The 19,158-nt window shown below is 45.7% G+C and overlaps 1 protein-coding gene across 3 annotated transcripts in view; it reads right to left on the bottom strand.

Annotated features, from left to right (window-relative positions):
- sh2b3 (SH2B adaptor protein 3) overlaps window positions 1-19,158 on the bottom strand; it is a 39,977-nt gene that overhangs the window by 17,259 nt on the left and 3,560 nt on the right. For 2 of the 3 annotated variants that reach the window (XM_076019467.1, XM_076019465.1), the window contains exon 2: window positions 7,335-8,579. In XM_076019467.1, coding sequence (XP_075875582.1) covers window positions 7,335-8,549 — 1,215 coding nt within the window. In that variant the 5' untranslated portion in view covers window positions 8,550-8,579. Of the gene's footprint in view, window positions 1-7,334; window positions 8,580-10,039; window positions 10,274-19,158 lie in introns of those variants that run through there. The other variant, XM_076019466.1, reaches the window with a different exon arrangement.

The following is a 19,158-nucleotide window of genomic DNA, read 5'->3' on the forward strand; positions in this document are numbered from 1 at the left end:
CATGCTACTCAGCAAGGTCATGTGCACTGGCACTGCAAGTTGTAGGTCACACACACACACACACACACAAACACACATGCACGCGCGCACACACACATAAAAAGACAAGGAAAGCTGAGGAGACGCAGAAGGAAAAGCACAAAGATGCACGGCCTCTCTCATATGTTACAAATGACGAGAGGAAATCCATGTTTTGGTTGAGAGAGGCAGTCTGCAGCGCTGCAGGTCGGGACGAGCCTTCCTGCTGAGAGAGACCTAGAAAGAGACGGAGCGAGAGATGTGACAAACATCTTGACCACATGACTCTAACCACCCGACTTCCTTTACACGTTTCTGTAGATTTTTGTCACGCTCAAACACACACAGAGACACGCACGCACGCACACACGCACGCACGCGAACACACAGAGAAAAGGGAAAAAAACTAAACAAAAAAAAAAAAAGCTCCTCCCACAGTGAATTTAAAAAATTTTTTTTTTAGATTTGTGCATGAAGTGGTTGGCCGCCCTACTCGCGACACAATAGTCTTTTTGTTTTCTTTCAAACCAAAAGCATCGTGTAATAGCGTATCCTCTGTCGCTGCAACATTTTTCAACTGACGTCCTTTCAGTACAATGTGAACACACCTCTAGCAGCGACTCCGTACGGGATCCCACGGTGTTGGTTTGCCGCATTTTTTTTTTTTTTTTTTTTTTAATGACGACGCGCTGAATAGATTCAACGGATGGACAGACGTGCGAATATCATCTCCGCAGGGAGGCACCTGAATCCGACTCCGCAGTCGGCCTGAAACTGCACTGGATACGTTTAACGAAGCGCTGGATTTCTTAGAATTCTTAAATTAGGATGCCCCTTTTTGATCTTGCAGATAAATACCCTCATCTCACCCATAACCACAAAGAAGAGCAAACAGACGCGCACGCTGCCTCTGAGGCACCACTCATGACGGTCTCGCTCAGAGGAAGGAAAGTTGGAGGTGTTGTCTTCTCGCGAGTCACCACTTCACCACTTTACTTCTCAACGCGCCGCCATATCAGAATGTTTGACGGGGAACCGATAGGAGTTTTGAATCGTGCGACAACATTTCGTTTGACTTCTAACCACAATTTGTATGAATAAGAGAAAAAAAGCTTGCAAAACAAGCTTGCAATACTGAATAAAGAGGAAGAGAAATCAGAGGCTTCATCAGAATGCAATGCAAAGTGTTCAAATGCACGACTTGCAAGTTTGAGTTTAGTTTAGTAAGTTATTTTTCATTTTCAATATTGTACATGCATTACACATTAGCATAATGCATGCGAAATGTATAATGTATGTGTAATGCATTTACAATAAGTACAAGTGTTTCATAACTTTCCCTATTTAAATAAAAAAAAAAAAAAAAAAAAATGCTTGACAGACTTTGAAATTCATCTCACCCAAAGTTTCAGGAAAGACTTTTCAGCTCATCCAACCAAATGTGTTCATCAGATATCAGACACACAGCATGGAGCCACATCCACATTCCATTCTGGAGTATGTGATGGACCGGGACGGTCAGCATGAACGATCGGAAAGCAGTGCAACTTAGCAGTGGGCTAAATCACTCTGGTCGCCTCCTGAGAGCTATTTCACTCTCTCAGCCATGAAAGAGCTGAACAGGATCTTGGTATGTGTGCAAGGCCAGCGCCAAGAGGGCTGCACATGGCGTTGCAGCGGACGGACAGCACAGTCCACTCCATCAGGCATTTAAAAAGTTCCATGTGCAAGACCACCGTGAGTTCCTGCCTGCCAGCAGCCAGAAAGTCATCATGCAACAGCAACAACAAAGCGAGGAGGCAAAACGCTTGGAAAAGTTGTGTCTCTAATGAGCTGTGACCTGGTTTTCAGTCTTAATCAATAAGGGGCACATCTGAAATGACTTGTGCAAAATCTTGAATTTGAAACATTTTCCCACATGCTGGACAAAACAAAAAAAAACAACAACACATTAGCCATGTCAATAATTTCACTTAATTTCACTCTAGGGAAAATATGCACCCCTGGGTTGAGTGACAGACTGAAACTTTTGGAGCTTAACTTGAGTTTGACTTTTCAGTTAAACTGACACTTTTAATTGCTTTGGGAATTTAAACCATTGAAACAGTTAAATAGTTGACAGTGACCATTATGGCTGATTATAACCTCCAAGCCACAAAAAGGTGCCATACTGGGGGTTTATTGGCAATTAAAACAGCAACAAAAACAACCCTTACTCATTCCCCATTGCCATCTTTCTATTTAACTTGACAAGCAGCATTGAAAAATGGGCGGTTTAAAATCGCGAAGCAAAACTTCAGTGACAAAAACCCCCAAATAGTGATATTTTCTTCCTTCTAAAGAAAACAGAACAAGTCCCGTCCGTCATATCAATTCATCAATCTGTTAAGAGTCATCTGAAGAGGAAGCCTTTCTAGGTTTCGTAAGGCCTCTGTGTGGAAAGAGTTAAAGGATTATTTTGTGGGCAACATGACGCACGGTGATGCAAAATGAAACTGCCGTGGAAGATAAAGCGCACCTGAAGTCATTTATTCAGCACTGTTGTACTTTATATGCGCTGCTATATCATGTCAACACTGAAGCATAAAGACACACTCGGCGTGACCTCAGCACTGACACACTGGTTGTGCTTTGACTCATTTCAACGGCTAAAAATTCATGCTAATTAACAGTCCGAGCTAAGCGACAGCACGTGTTTCCCCCCCCCCGCCCCCAGGACGTGCTCTGAAATCTACCCCTGCAGGCAAGTGACTAGTCAAGTGATGTGAGCACAGCAATGTGTGTGTCACTGTGGAGCTTTGTGTGAGAGGGGGAAAAAAAGAATTTAGCCAAATAATAAAAAAATCCTTTCGTCTACAAATGACTTCCATTTGTGATTAACGGGCTGAAGAGCTGGAGGATGGTTTTGAAAAGTGACATTTTATTGAACGATCCACATGCTGGATCGTCTCTCTCTCGCTCTCTCTCATCTGACACTGGGGTTGCGTTTTCGAAGAGTCACATCCTGCTCGAGTGACTTGAGTCACATATACAAGACCTAGAAGTCTGACAAATATGTCACCGCTGAATGTTTGTGACACGTACTGGGGAGGGCACGACACAAAAGAATATCCACGTTAGCGCAGCGTCTCTCCCGCGCGGCTTCGTTCCACTTTGGTTTTGACTGACCGGGGCCTCTCGTGTCCAAAGCCTCGACTGTGGCGAGCAACCAGGGGCCGAATTAACGCTGCATGTTGCCAAGCGTGAGAGGCTTAAGTTTAATTAGAAACATTAGAACAGATGGAAACCAGTCTGCATTTTAAAAAGAAGAAGACAAAAAGTTTTTCCGCTGACTTTGCGAGTTTGTTCCTCACGGACGGAAGCACGTTCGTATTGTATTTAGGACGTACATCTTAGGTGATTTCTCGGCGGTAACTGAGATCGTTTGACTCAAAACAAAAAGCAAAAGATTGAAAAAAAAAAAAAAAAAAAAAAGCACATCACGATGCGAGGTAACGCTAATAAATGTATGTCTAAGAAAGCACAATTGGAAAGAAAAAGCATCCCCAAAACATATGAAACACATACACACATGCAAGAAATAGAACCATGTGGAAAAGATTAGCCAGAAGAGCTGGAACAAACACAAGAAAAAGCACAACACACACACACACACACACACGCACACACACGCACACACACACGCACGCACGCACGCACGCACGCACGCACACACGCACGCACGCACGCACGCACGCAGATGAGAAGTGTGCAATTTCAAATTAGGTCTGAGGAAACATGTAGCATCAGACGGCTCCGTCTGTGGGAACTGGCTCTGGAAAACAGAAACACCAGGATTTTCCTGGCAGGATGTGATTCTCATCGGTAGTCTTGAGTACAAGACAGATGAAAGGAAGAGCGGGACTCGGCACATTAGAGACGACTGCCTCAGCTGTGAGTCAGGAAAAATGAAAAGGGGGGGGGGGGGGGGGGTGTCAGGTGACGCGATGACTCCGGAAGTGAGAAAGATACAGCAATCAATCTCACACATTCATCAAGTGGGTCAAGTCTTTTTGTTGTTGTTGTTTCCGGTCTGTGGAATCAATTATCAACACGAACATGAGACCCAAACAGGACGTCTGATTGTTTCGGGGGGGGGGGGCTGAAAACCAAGAGCACTGGTGAGTTTCAGCTGACAGGACAAGATTCACTTCTGCAAGGAAGCAAATGTTGCATTGCATCCTCTGGCTTTTTTTTTCTTCTCTCTTTCCACCTTCAAAATATTACAAAAAGAAAACATGCGCTCGGAACTAAGAAGGCGTCAGAATTTACGCAACGTTGCGCTCCAATTTTTCAGCGAGCCGGAGCTGAATGTTGACCTCCCGACCAGACTTACTGAGAAAACCAGGTGCATTGGCGTTTTGGGCTGATGCTGAGGCGTGGCGCCTCGGTGCTTTCTGAAGCCTTCTCACGCTCAGGAATTATCAGCCATCACGCAGCTTCCGCTCTTGTTCAGCGTTACTGCGCTGTTTCCCACAAGCTATATCTCTTAACGCACAAGTTGCAGGGAACTTTAATCCAAAACAAAACAGAAACAAAAAAAAACAACGCTGCCTGTGCCCGGACTATTTTAAGAGCGTGCACCCCGGCAGACCCTTGCATGCACACGGCAAGTGTGAAAAGTGAGTTAACTTCCGAAGAAACTGTACAGATCGAACGATGACGTGAACTTGCGTTACTTTTTTTTTTTCTCTCTCTCTCTCTCTCTTTTTTTGAGGGTGTGGATTCATGTGCATTTAGTCCACAGCTCTCCTTCCTTTTAAGGCCATTCCCAGGCTGTTAAATCTCTTCTCTGCCAAGATCAAACACACACTCGCACATACACACACGCACACAAGTGCACAAGTCAGAGGGGAGAGAGAGCGCGCAGGGTTGCAGCAGGGCCAGCATCGAAATGAGCCAGTAAAGTCTTTAACTGAATTACCTTACACATATGGTTAAAGCTGCAGCTGGCTGAAGGGTTTAGGAGTGTCAAATGTATAAAAAAAATCCCGACAAACACCCTCACTTGTGCAAATGCATGCAACGTCTCCCTTTTTTTTTTTTTTCTCCCCCTGGCTGAACTCGAGCGCGCCAAAATACACACTTGCAACGGCCGTGAAAAGACCGGTGGCCTTTCAGATGGCTGCCAATGGATAGCAGTAAACCACTCTGATTGCTGGTTTGCAGATCTTTGGGGACTGGGTGTGCACACAACTCGCCGCCAGAAAATATCCCCGACCTTTGTGCCACGAGGTCTCGTTGTAGGGCGGCGAAAACATCGGCGGCACCCCGCTGCGCTGTGACGCGCTGCTGCCACCAGAGAAAAAAGAAGGAAAAAAAAAAAATTTGGTGTTGGCGGGGCACTGACCTTCTATTTCCTTGTGAAAAAAAAAACAAAAAAAAAAAAAGAAAAACGCTCATTACACAAATATTTTCAACGCCAGTTGATGTATTTATCGCGAGGCACTGAGCAGACAAACTGCGACTGGCTAAACCAAACCCCAAACAAACAGGAAGCAGCGTAGGAGGCAGATCGAGTCACCAAAGAGACGAGAAGAATGTTGCAGATACACAAAAATGGTTCACTGGGCAAATGCTGAGCCGTGTGCATTCATGAGAAAGTGATGCAAAAGAAAAAAAAACATTTTTCTCCTGTCTTCTTTTCAGCAGACTGGACGAGGAAGTCCACTTGTTCCAGCACTGTGGAACTGGGTCAAGGGTCAAACCATCTCTTTTTTTGTCTTTAAGGTTAATCAGCGTGAGACAAATAATGAGGTTTTTTTTAACAGCAGCACAATGAAAAAAAAAAAAAAAAACAGACACGACTTTCTGATCAGCGATGGCGAGTGTGTCTGAGCCGGAGCCGTGCTCGGCAGCGCGACATGTGCCACAGCTGCAAAAAACAAACACACAAAAAAAGACACATAAAAATAAAATAATAGAAAAGTCGCAGTCGTAGCAATGAAATTGTTCATAGTTGATTTGCGTCGTGACGAGATCAAAGCCGTGCAACAGAGTCTTCCCCTACTGGCTTCTTCTTCTCTGGCGGACAACTTTTTATTTATTTATTTATTTTTTTTTGCACAAGGGCGACACTGAGATCTCGCTCTTGTTCTTTTTCTCCGGCGAACTAAACCCGAGGGCCAAGCGGAGCTTTGGTCTCGTTTTTGTCATGTGGCATTTTGTGCACCGAGAGCAGCCGCTCCGATGCAGCAAAACATGTTTTATGAGAGCAAAAACGAACATGAGACACACAACAAAGAGAAAAGTTGAAACGGGAGTGGGGGACGCGTGGGGGGGGAGAACCCCTCGGAGGCTCAGCTCGAAGCAGGAAATGACTCTGTTTGTGTGTGTGTGTGTGTGTGTGTGTGTGTGTGTGGGTGCGCGTGCCTGTGTGAGTTAATTTATAGATTATGTTTACAATCGTGGCACAGACTGACAAACTGAATTTAATTAACCCCTTAAAGGCCTCGCCGGGTTTCCACCTCATTAATGAGCGCCAACATTGACTGGCTCCTGGCGAGAGAGGAACCCGCCAGCTGCGAGGCGTTTCGGTGCTCCCCCGAGTTCCGAGAAGAAGTGCAACAAACTATTTAGGAGAACTGAAGAACGGTCAAACGTGCATGTGGCTGTACGGTCCGCTGCGTTGCTACTGTAATTATGTGAAACCGTTCATTTGAGCGGCTGAACAAATGCCACTCGTCGCCCAGGAAGGCGAGACACAGAGGAGCAAAGCGTCAGACTGCATCGCTGAATTTTACGCTGGAATTCCACAGATTGAGCCTCGCGTGCAAAGAACTGTGAGATCCTTCCACATTGCTTAGTGATTGAAACACTCATTCAAACACTCCAGGGTCAGATGCAGTCACATCCTCAACCCTGGTCATTGAGTTAATCTGCTTGAATATGGTTAGAATCAATCAACTCGCATTTTCCTTCCCATGAATGATGTTGAGCCGCTTTATTAGTTTGTCCTTCTCAGAATTCCACGAGACAAATCGAGGTTGACTGCTGCGTACTGCACGTGTACCATCCAACCAACTTCAGGCTGTTTGTCACTGCAAAGTTTGGAGATGAGAGATGCGACTATGTAGAAGCGCCCTGCTGTCGCTGGTGAGCATCCTGATAAAGAACTGAACATGTAACCTCACCAACCTTCAAAATATTTGCACGGTTGCGGCACAATTAAGTTTGCTCCCTGATGAAATCCAACTCATTAGCAACCAACCATGAAGAGTTAATAGTCTTAGATGTGTAAATGCTTATGCACAAATGAAAGAGTGTGTCGTTCCTACCTTTGGAGGATCATAGAGCTCCAGCTGGTACCTCTCGCCTCCTTCCTCCTGAGCGTCCCGGGTCCTCCTGACCAGCAGGCGGCAGCGTTGCCAGCACGGCAGAGCGTCTGAGATAGTGTCATCCACCAGCAAGTACCTAAGGTGACCCTCCTTACAGCAGCCGGCCTCGTCCCTCCTCCTGTGCCGGATGCTTCCCACGCGGAACCAGCGGAACCGGTCCAGGAGGTGGGAGGCCAAGCCGGCCATGGAAATGTGTGAAGGGACCGGGGGCGTGGCCTGAGAGTTCTGACAGGGTTGGGGGTGGGGGGTCGAGGAGGGGGACAGGGTCTCCTCGTGGGTGCCGCTCGTTCTGCCGGCGCTGCTTGGGGCACCGCCGCTGTTGCTGCTGCTGCTGCTGCTGCTGCTGCTGCTGCTGCTGTTTGTGGGGTTGGGGTGCGTGGCGGACAGGTCCTGAGATAGAGGGGGGCCGGGCAAGGGCCGCTTCTTCAGCAGCCGTCTTACAGTCTGCCGAATCTGACTGACGGAGAAGTGCGTGACGACGTCGCCGCTCCCAGAGTTGGAGGACGAGGAGTCCAGCGAGCACCTCTCCGACAGGTGGTGGCGCTCGCCGCCGCCGCCGCCGCCGCTGCCGCTGCTGCTGCTGCCGCCGCTGCTGCACACCTCCTCGCTGCTGCGGCTGCGGAGGACCAGCGACCCGCTGCCGAGGCTGCGCGCAGAGCCCCGCAGCACCACCGGGATTCCCGACAGGGAGCTGCCGGCCGAGCATCGCAGCGGCTGCTCCTGCTCACGGCCCACTGCCGCTACCACCGCCGTCGCCGCCACCGACTCGACTTTGGGCGCGGCTCCGCTGCTCGGCCTGCCTGCCTCGCGGTAGTCCTGGACGCCGGAGAGGGGAGTGATCCGGAGCCGGCCCATCACGGCCTGCGACGGGTGGGAGGAGGCCGTCTGAGCGGCGGAGGAGGCATCTCTGTCGACCTCGCAGCAGAAGTGCTGCTGGAAGAGGTCGGTGAACTGCTTGGAGAAGCTCTCCGGCGGGAGGACGTCATGTTGCGCTCGCTCTTGGGCAAAGCTCCGGTAGTGTCCAGCCAGCTGCCGGGCCGTGGCGATGGCATGCAGCTCGCAGAATTCTCTCCAGCCTCTCGGGGGCGCCGCGACACCCGGGCCTCCTCCTGCTAGCGTGGCGTTGTTGGTTGGATGTATAGTGTTACCATTCATCGCAGTAAGCAGACCGGCAGAGAATTACAGCTGCAAGACAGAGAAAGTGAGAGAGAGAGGGAGAGAGAGAGAGAGAGAGAGAGAGAGAGAGAGAGAGAGAGAGAGAGAGAGGGATGACGAGTGGAGCAGATGAGGTGAAGAAAAAGCACAAGAGACACTGGGAGGGGTTGGCCTATCTTAAGAATGGCCAAAAGTACTGAAAAAAAAAGTAAGAAAAAGGATGACTGAATCAGGCAAAAAAACCAACATAATACTAAACATATATAACATAGAAATAAATAAAAAGACAACGATGAAAGAAGAGTCGACTGAAATTAGTGAAGACATCAGATATTCACGTCAGTGAAATGATAAATCATGCAGAAACTGAATGATGCCCTCAGAGGAAGTATGGTTAGAAAATTTCTCAATCAACCATACTGCCTGCCTGGCCATCTGCAAGTTCACATGTGACCTTATACAATGTTCCTTCCTCTTTTCTTTCCCTTTCAGACTTCTTGCATTCAAAAGGGAATCACACTGACGCCGATAAAAACAAAAAGACCACAATATGCTTATTGATTTGTCTCTAACCCTCTCCCACCTCGTAATAGCACAATGTGAAAGACAGTATTTAAAAAAACAATTTAAGATCTAAACTCATGTATTGTATGACTTGTTGAAAGCGAGCGAAGGCTGGATAAAACTTCACCATTTCCATTCCATTTTCAACCTTTGCAACGGCACTTGTTGTTCTGCTGTGAGACTGCGACGTGCAGGAAGAAAGTGTCTGGGGGGGACGCAGCAGTGCAGAGCCACAGCAAGCTTGTCTGACTTTATAAAAGCCTTTCTAGTCAATCAGAAGCTTGACTACACAAAAATATCATCATTAGTTATGTTGCTGGAGCGCTCTTGCTTTTTTCTTTGATCCAGAGATTCAACAGTCTGCAACGGTGCATGTATTTTTAGCCATCCACCATGGCTGACTGAGAACGTCAGCCGGTGCAACATGTTTCCCCTTTTCTGTGGAACTATGCGGTTAATTCTTCAGAGGCCCAGTATTCAGCGGCATACATTCTCTAAAAATGTCCCGGCAAGACTTCCTAAAAAAAAAAAAAAAAAAAAAACAGAGCTGAAGGCAGGAGTTCCCACAGGTGCATGAGAGAACCCTCGCTCCACGTCAGCCACGGCGAAAGATGGAACTATGAAAGGTCCGAGGTGGTGACAACATGTGTGACTGTTGCATCATCAGCCGGAGAACTGCAACATCAGACGTTTCTGCGATGAATTAAAGCCTGAATGACTTTCAACAAGTCACCATCTCCGCCCATTTGTGTTCACGCCTGGAGCACCGACGCCGTTTGAGTCACATTTGCGTGTTACGCGAATACCTTTTTAACACAGACAGCGGCAGACATTGAGATTCAAACAGAAGAGCTGAGCAGCATGTGACTTCAGCTACAGGACCAGTGGGAGGCACCTGCGGCTCCTGTCTGGCCCACGTTACATACCGTATTCGCGCAGAGCTGTTGAAGGGTCTATTCTAAAGAGATGAAGCGTGAGCATGTGCGTGCGTACGAGTTGGTCGGGGTGGGTGGGTGTGTGCGTGGGTGGGGTGTGGTGGTGGTGGGGGGGGCTGAGATCTCCGGTCCGCGTCCGAAAGAACGTCCAGACGACCACGAAGTGCGAGGGACGTCGCTGGCGCTCGCTCGCTCCACACGTGCGTGCGTCAACTTGGCAAGAGGAAATAGTGCGTCACCAAAGTTCCTGGTTGTGTCCTGTCACAACAACTCACGGCTGTCCTGCTCTTCTTCAGAGCATGCTCAGTGCGTGGCCCAAGTTGCCCCTCTAGATGGCCCCCCCCCGCCCCCCATGGCGCCCTGTTTCTATCTGCCTGGCCAGCCCGGCAATGACTCAGCACTGACTGACTACAGAACAAGAACATGCACGCACGCACGCACACACACACACACACACACACACACACACACACACACACACACACACACACACACACACACACACACACACACACACACACACTTCCTCTCGCCGGAACCCTCTGGGGGCTTGGCTGTCTCTGTTCCCATGGCTTTCTTTTCATTTTATTGAAGGAAATACACGGTGCACACACGTAACCGCACGGCCAAAGGTAAAAATTAAAACAGCACCAGGGACTACAAGCTTCTTGACACAGACAGACAAAGACACAGACACTTGGCACATTTCCATGGCTGGCATGCTCCCCTCTATCTTTTCTTCTCCATTCAGATCTGGATGGATTCTGAACGAGCAGTGCTGATTCTGTTCCGTGTCTTTATTCAGCAGTCAGTGCGTTCACTGCATATTCTGGAGGAAAAGTCAATTTTTCAACACATCAAATTGAGAATGGAAAAACTTCCCTGAACAACAAGAGCCAAAGATCCTTTGTGCTGTTGTTCCGCTCACCTTACTCATCCGCTCTCTTCTACTTCCACTATTTCACAATGGCCACATTCTTCCCACACACACACACACACACACACACACACACACACACACACACACACACACACACACACACACACACTTGGTTCATTTGCTGGACAGGATCTGGCCTCTCCTGCGGGGCATCGACAGCACGTGAGACGACATTCAAACCCGAAACATCGTTGAAAAGCCAGCACGGTAGAGCAGCGACTGCATGAGCGGCAGCAGGGTTTCTCACATCCGGAAACATTAGGTACAGTTTGCTGTGTTTTAGTTGATGTCAGATTACACGGATGTGTAACGACAGCGATCAAAAGTTTGATCGGGCCAGACTTAATGCATTGCCGAAGCCTGTGGCCACAGTTAACAATACTGTGAGTATCAGTAGTGACCGCGTTTACATGCAGAGCTTAATCGGACTGAGCTAAATAATTTGGTTTTCTCGTCTAATCGGACTCCTCTCCTTGTCCCAGTTTACATGCAGCTGACAAGATCGCATGATTGACGTGAACGCATCCTCCTCCCCCACACTAGAGGGCAATATGAGTCTTTTCAGTGTGTGAACAGTGATGACCATGACAGCCCTCCCCCGCTCTTCTCTCAAACTCTAACAAGAACTACCACTCTTCAGTCACTAAAGTCAAATGAAATTGATAATGATAAATAACGATGCCACACTTTCAAGTTGTAATCTGAATATGATCGGCAACATCATCTAAGAAATTGTCTCGCGCGAGCTCGCCGACCGTAAGGTTTTCGAAAAGGAATCAACATGCAGTGCTGAGTGAGAATAGAACACAGTAAAAATGTTTGGCCCCCTCTCTTGGACGTTTCCTAATGCTGCTCCTGGCCACCGAGGTACTTGAGCTAACACTTTTCTTTTTCATTGACAGACCTTGATTTTAACTCAAGGGGAAACAGGAAGCAGAAGAGGCACACATCAAGTGGTCTTGTCAGAGGGAGTAACCCCTGTCACTCCTGTCAGTGAATCCTTCACACAGGACGGGAAGGTAGCCAGAGCCACGACGACGAGACACCGGGGGAGAAGAGCCGGCATAGTGCTAGCCAATCGGCAACTCCAAACCCTTTGAAACACACTCCAGCGGGCTTCAGCAACAGTTCCTGCAACCCCGAGGCCACATTAATGCAGGCCTGTCTGGGGGATGTTAGTTTTAAAAAGCAGCTGCCACTGCTGATTTCCAGGCTGCCGCTACTCAGAAACGGTTATTGATGGCACTAAAAAACAGCATATAATCATTTCACATCTTCATCTCGGTTTCTCATAACAACCAGTGACCATAGTAGACCACTGCCGCGCTGAAGCCCAACACCTAACACCGCCGCTGCGCTCGCTGCCAGGAAAAACCCTGCAATGCTTCTGGGTCTTTGCAGAAAGTGCCGTTTCCCCCAGCAGCTCTGCGGAGAGCGAGGGTCCTACGACGACAACCCATCGGAAATTATCAGTGCTGCTGGTGACGAGTCTGCTGTTGGGAGGTCCTATTTATATCTGAGCGACGTGGTATCAGGTCTCACACACCACTTTGTGCTCCCTGCTGGGAGCTGCTCTATTATGATGCAATCGACACACTGGCCAATGCAACAGAAAGGTCTCTTGAGTGTTCAGGTCGGATATTAATAACGGCCAACAACTGGCATTATTGTGTTTTGTTTTTTTTTTCCCCTTACCAGTTGACCAAATGACCTTTTACAAAATCATTTTTTTTTCTGGCTATTGGCTTCAAAGAAATGCCTCAAATGGGTGAAAATCAAAAAGAGAAGTACACAGGACATTTAATCTTGTATCCGAGAAGATAAGTTGCTTTTTCAAGCTGCAACAGCTGACATAACAATATTACGATCTGAACTCAGTGTCTCTTACAAAAAAATTTACATATTATCAAACTTACATGTAGGAAAAGATTCTCGAAGCCTTCGAACCGTTGACTAGAAATATGCACAGTCGTACTTGCTTGTGCAGTTTGGCTGTTCATTACTACAGAAATAGGATGTGCACCTAATTAAGTCATTATGTGGAATTAAATTTGAAAGCAAACCACTTCCTTCTGACCTTTATATAGCCTGGGCCCTGTTACAGAGATCTGCCGGATCCAATCTAATGCTTACGACTCAATTAGACTGCACGCCATACAGGCTCTGTAAGCATCAAACACTACAGTTGGCCTGTGAAGCTGCAGGGGAAAGGAAAGGGAGAAATGCAGAAATGGCCTACAGTGATTCTTTTATTACCACCACGGAATTTTATTTAGAGATATTCTAACCTCTAACGTTGAAATCTTGCATCACCACCAAAACTGACACCCTCCGGCCTCTTTCTCGGTCCTCAGCCATGATTTCTGTTTTAACAACTGTTAGCCACTGCAGATTAGCCGCTATCTCTTCTTTACAGGTTTAAATACTCAACAGTAGCAGGTCTCATAACAATGTCACACCCTGGTCTCCCAGTTTTCCCACATTCTGTCACACACAGGTGTCACTTCGACCACCGTCCAGTTTTGTCACTACCTCTAAAGGCAGAATATGGTGGAGCTCAGTGCAAACACAGTGATGCCTTGCTTTGATAATTCTACGTTTTCACTTTAACCTGCTAGGAAAAGAGTTTTTTCAGTCCTGCTTTCTCGTGTGTAAACCTCTGAGGGCCCCTCTCTCTTTTCTGCCAAGCCTCAGACAAGTCAAACTTGTCTGGAGATGACATCAGCACTGGATTTAGTGATCAGCTGTCAATTCAATAGTTGTTGAAGAACAAAGTTTAGCCCCCAAAAGAAATAGTTATATTATTGAGCTTGGCTCCTAGGATTTCTTGTGGTTTATGTGTGCAACGATATGTTTCTACAATGTTAAAAAGATGAGAATGAATATACGTAGGCAAGATATTATAAACAGGAAAAACTGCATGCGTTCTCGAACGTGTGTCAGCTGCCACAGTCTACAAGCTTGAAATCTCTTTCTGCTATCATCAAAGCTAAACCTTGCCTGTAGCTGCAGTGTGGAGACCAACTGGTCCAGTCATATTCTGAAAAATAGAAGGTTTCCAAGATGGATTTCCAAGATTTGTGACTTTAAATCCCGGGAGTCCATATGCTTTACCAATTTCAGTAAAGCATAAGGACATTTTAAGGACACCGTGAACATCAGAGATGAAGCTTGTATCTAATGATTGTTAGCGTAAGGTTTTTTGATTTAAAGTGGTTGATATTAACCGATGTTACAAGTGTTACAAGATGAAAAGATGGCATCAGAATTGCAATGAACATTTCATCATTCATAATAGGATAAGGACAAAGATAGTGTTTGTTGTTTGATTCTGATAAACAGTTTGTGTCACCAACTGGCCAATCACAATTAAGAATCAAAGATTAGACCATGTGATTCTTATGAAATCAACTGTTTCATAAAAATCAACATAATGCCTTAGAATTTCCCTCAGGAAATAAAATGCTCACAGACAGTTTTTTCGAAAGGAAGACAAACCTTAGAAGGCGTTTGGGTTAACTGTCTATCACAAGACACCAATCAGACTTGTTACCGCGAGCTAAGATAGCTGGAGACTTCCTACTGGGGTGACATAATCTGGCCGTGACTGCCCCATGACGAGCTGCTTTGTTAATCAAAACAGATGTCCACTGAGAAAAAGCTTTCACAGGCATTCTTATGTTCTTAGCAAAAATGCCATCCGGTTCAGATAAAACTACCAAGATACCGGCATGCACATTAATTCAATTCAATTCAATTCAATTCAATTCAATTCAATTCCATTGTTTACTGTCATTGTTATATGAAACAACGAACTAATGCAGGAGAATTCACAGCATTCCCTAGTTATTGTTTTTTTTTTTTTAAAGTCAATAATAATAAAATGTATTATAATAATAATCTCTTTAGCAGAAGCCACGGTTCAGAGGAAAACGGCAGGACAGATTGTAAATAGTTTCCTCTGGAGGATGGCAAGATGGGCATGGGTGATGCAGCTACAATGTTAAAGGGTTTGTGTGCTAAAGAAAATTACTTACACAACGAAATCTACTATATTTATGTTGTAATTAACTGCTTATTTTAAGTAAAGAGCAAATTCAAAAAAAAAAATCCATGGAATCCCAAATTTATACCGTGAACATTTGATCAGTCAAATGGTCTTTTGCACAATTACCCAGCATTATTAGTAAAGAGGAAAAAAGATTTTTTTTAAATCCCCATTGACATTTTGCGATGTGTTGTAACTTTAATGCGGCGACGAGTCGACAGCGGGCAGCACGGCAGGTAAGGGTGAACCATCAGCGACATAAAAGGGGAAGCTGACATGAAAAATGCGTGCAGCTGCAGGGACAAAGTCTGCCTCAGTGTTCCTGTTTGTGTTAAGCGAGATGTGAAAGAGCTTTGATAATGAACAGGGCAGAAAGTGAGACACGCTTGGCTTACATAATTTAAGAAGATATTGTAAGAGAGGAAGTAGCGCTGAAACATGAGATAACTACGGCCTCCAACTTCCCGTGGCCTGAGGAACACATCAGCTGATTGGGGATAAAACAGGAGCGGAGGCCGAGTCTGCGTTTTATATCCGGCACAAACATCAAGCCATCAATCGGGGAGCAAAAAAAAAATGATCTCGCAATGCCTCAAATTATGAATGGAAGAATAGACTGTCTCATTAGAGGAGCCTGTACATATCGTTGACAAAGGACACACTTGTCGGCATGTAGACAAATCTATCTCAAAACGTTTAACAGAAGACAGTTAAAGGGCTTGCATTCTGCACACGACATGGAACTACATGTTCAATAGACAAAGTAGCGTTGGCGCGCGGCTTTTGTTTGTTTGTTTGTTCTCCGCAGCTTAGTACGGTCGCATTCCCACAACAATGAAGGCTCCAATTCAACACAATGCTGCTATTCTTAAGATGTGCAGGGGGGGGAAGTCATACTCTGGTCATTTCCTGTCGCCAGGGAACAGAGTGAGGGCAGCAGGTTGGGCAAAGAAGAAAAGTAATCCACAGTGGGATCCACAGTGAGAGGGCAATCGCACAGAGCTGGTGAGGTTTAGAGCATTGCTATGTCGTTTTTCTATGTTAACATTTTTACGACTTGTAACGGGGTCAGTGTCTGCCATTGGCTGGCCTGGTCTGTAACTAGTGCCTGTCTACTGAGCAAAACTAAGCGACCAAAGTTATAAAGTGTGTGTGTAATGTGCACAGTATCATGGCAGGGGTTTCATTCTCCCAGTTAAAAGTTTTAATGACTTGTAAAAAAAAAAAAAAATACTTTGAGATTGGAGGTTTTAGTGGAAAAGCCAGACAGTGCTGCCTGTTGCCTAAATGACAGAAAAGGGGGGGAGGGGGCATTTGGAGTATCAAAATGTCTTTATTCCACTGTAACAGGAAGCAGGAATTACCCTTAAAAAAAAACAAACAACTCACAACTTCCCCCCCCCCGACTAACTCCTTAGAACTGAGCAATAGTAACAGTACATCTTTCCATGCCTTTCCAGCTGTCCGGCATTCTACCAATGAGTGAAACAAAACATCTCTGCTTAGTCCGCAGTCTATCATTATCCTGTAAAGACAGATGCTGGCATGTCAAGGAAATACTGAAATGCAGGGTTCCCAGAGGCATAATGACAGGCGAGGAATCAAAGACTTGCATTTTGGCTTTGGCTGCTCAGAGAGATACAAAGACTAAAGAAATGAGGTCACTGCAGGCTGTCAGACGCAATCAACCTTGTGATTTTTGCATTATGCCCTTTTATTCATCCCTGCAAAAATTTTTTACTTATGATATTTTTTGCTGCGAAAATTGACCACTGAAAACTAAGCAGTGAGCTATCAACCATGACAGCCTGTTTAAAAATAAACTAATAAAAATTATTTTCACAAATGCAAGTGTACTTTGCATTAAAACATTTACATACTGTACAGTGAAGGGCTGGTCCACAGAGATGGCTGGTAGAGTTACCTCAGAACTAATTATCATATGTTATTAGCAATATCAAATGTCGGGTCAGGATGGTGGCGCAGTAGTCAGCAGTGTCGCCTCACAGCAACAAGGGCGCGGGTTTCTTTCTCTGTGGAGTGTGCAAGGTTCTCCTTGTGTCTCAGGGTTTAGTCCAAAGACGAGCACATTAGACTAATTGGCGAGATTAAATTGTGAAGGTGTGACTGTCAGTGCAAAGGGTTGATTTACTCTCTGTCCTGGCCTCTCTTGAACCCCGCCACCGGTACGGGGTGTCACCTCGTTTCCACCCTGAGACAGCTGAGATAGGCTCCAGCACTCCCAGACTGCAGGATAAGTGAAGATATAAATGAATGGATGGGAATATTAAAAGGTTACCATGCGGGACAGCGGGGTTCAATTCTGAAATCTTCAGCGCATCCATCTTTCCAAGAAAACATTTTCTGTTGCTTCCAGGATTCCCTTCCTGTGAGTTGAGATGGAAGCAGGAAGCAACTGCTGCGAGCCGCCCTCTAAAGCCTCAGATGAAGACAGAGAAGAAGCGACCGCAAGCCAGGCTGCTACTAAACGAGATTAGCACGGATGTTATCATATCTTCATTTTTATCAGAAGTGGATAATGTTCTTATATTAACAAAAGAACAGTGAACAACACTGAGATTTTCTGAGTAAGAAGTGTGTTTCGCTCGCCTCCTGGCTGGCTTTGGCAAAAGCTTCGTTAAATACTGTGGTGCATTGCGGCTGTGCAGGGGCACATAAGCCTGGACCTGCAGCAAGCTTGTTCAACTAGCAGAGAAAAAAGAAAAAAAAAGAACAAAAACTTTTTTTACGTGCCTCTCTTTACAAACACTTTCTATGGGCTCCGGACCAGAAGGATGAGTCAGAAAAAACAAGGATTAAACTGAAAAAAAAAATTCCATCAGATGTGCCAGCTTAAAAAAAAAACAAAAAAAAAAAAAAACATCTAACACTGAGGCACAGACTGACCGCTATTACCGAATGATAAATACTCAAGTACTGCATAACTGCTTAAGTACGTATAACAACTACAAGCCACGAAAAGCAAACCCCCAATTCATTATGGAACCTTTAAATAGAGGCTGAGCTTTTGAAAAAAAAAAAAAACAGACATCAATCATCCACAAATATAAGAAGTCAAATCAGTGCACATTGGCCAGTTCAAACATCCAAGACTCAAATGTTCCAGTGCCCAAGTCAGTGGGACGGACATCTGAGCCCGGGATCCATCAGGACTTTATGAATGAGTCACCTTGCTCATGAAGCCTCTCCGATTCAGTGGAAATTAGGCAGACGGCTTGACGGGATTTAGGATGTGTGGCAATATGTGCGATGACAGTGTGTGTGCTTCTCAGGGAAGTGAGAGAGAGAGAGAGAGAGAGAGAGAGAGGGGGAGAGCGAGCGATTGTTGGAGCGGAGCGAGGAGTCTGGGTACGAGGGTAATTGACTCCTTCTGTCACACTGATCGGCTGTGAATCATCTGCAGGCATCTGACTTCCTGGAAGACTAATTCAGGAGTTTTAAACTTTTCCACATTGGCGCTCGTGAGGCGCAAACTCAATTTTTGTGTTTGCACTTGCAAAATACCGCCACCTCCCTACCCCCCCCCCCCCCCCCGCAAAACACAAGAGCGTCTTCCGAGAATCGTGTTTTGTGCAGCTGCAATTGCAAATTTGGGGCATGTGCTCGCTAATTAGCTGGTGTGACGTTGTGTCACTTTTTTGTGTGCGTGTTGTTGTTTTTTCTACATGCAGATGGGTTCCTTCTTTCACTTCAGCTTCAAACACTTCCATTTCTCAGAAAAACACGCGTGCGCAAAGTAAAGAACAAGCTAGTGAAGCAATCTGCTAAGTCTTTTTGGAAATATTTTCATGCCAGTAAAAGTTTATATGAGATAGAATGCAGGCGTTGAACCTGAACAAAAAAACACCCTCAGGTTGAATCAAAGGCTAAATATATATGTTGGGATGCAAATTCTCGATTAATTAATTAATCATTAGTTGATTAACGATTAATTGATAAGCGCCGATTTTTCCTGAGAACCTTTAAAAAAATAATAATAATAATAAAAAAGTTGTTTAAAAGCAACTTGTTCTAAGTATACAGGTATACACCCCGCCATTTAACAATAAAAACACAGTGTAAAAAAAAAATTCAATTAATTGCGAGTAATTTAATTTAATC

This window comes from Nelusetta ayraudi, unplaced genomic scaffold (genome assembly GCF_046127955.1).
Source record: "Nelusetta ayraudi isolate G7.1 ecotype Tasmania unplaced genomic scaffold, CSIRO-AGI_Nayr_v1 ptg000010l, whole genome shotgun sequence".
Classification (NCBI taxonomy): domain Eukaryota; kingdom Metazoa; phylum Chordata; class Actinopteri; order Tetraodontiformes; family Monacanthidae; genus Nelusetta; species Nelusetta ayraudi.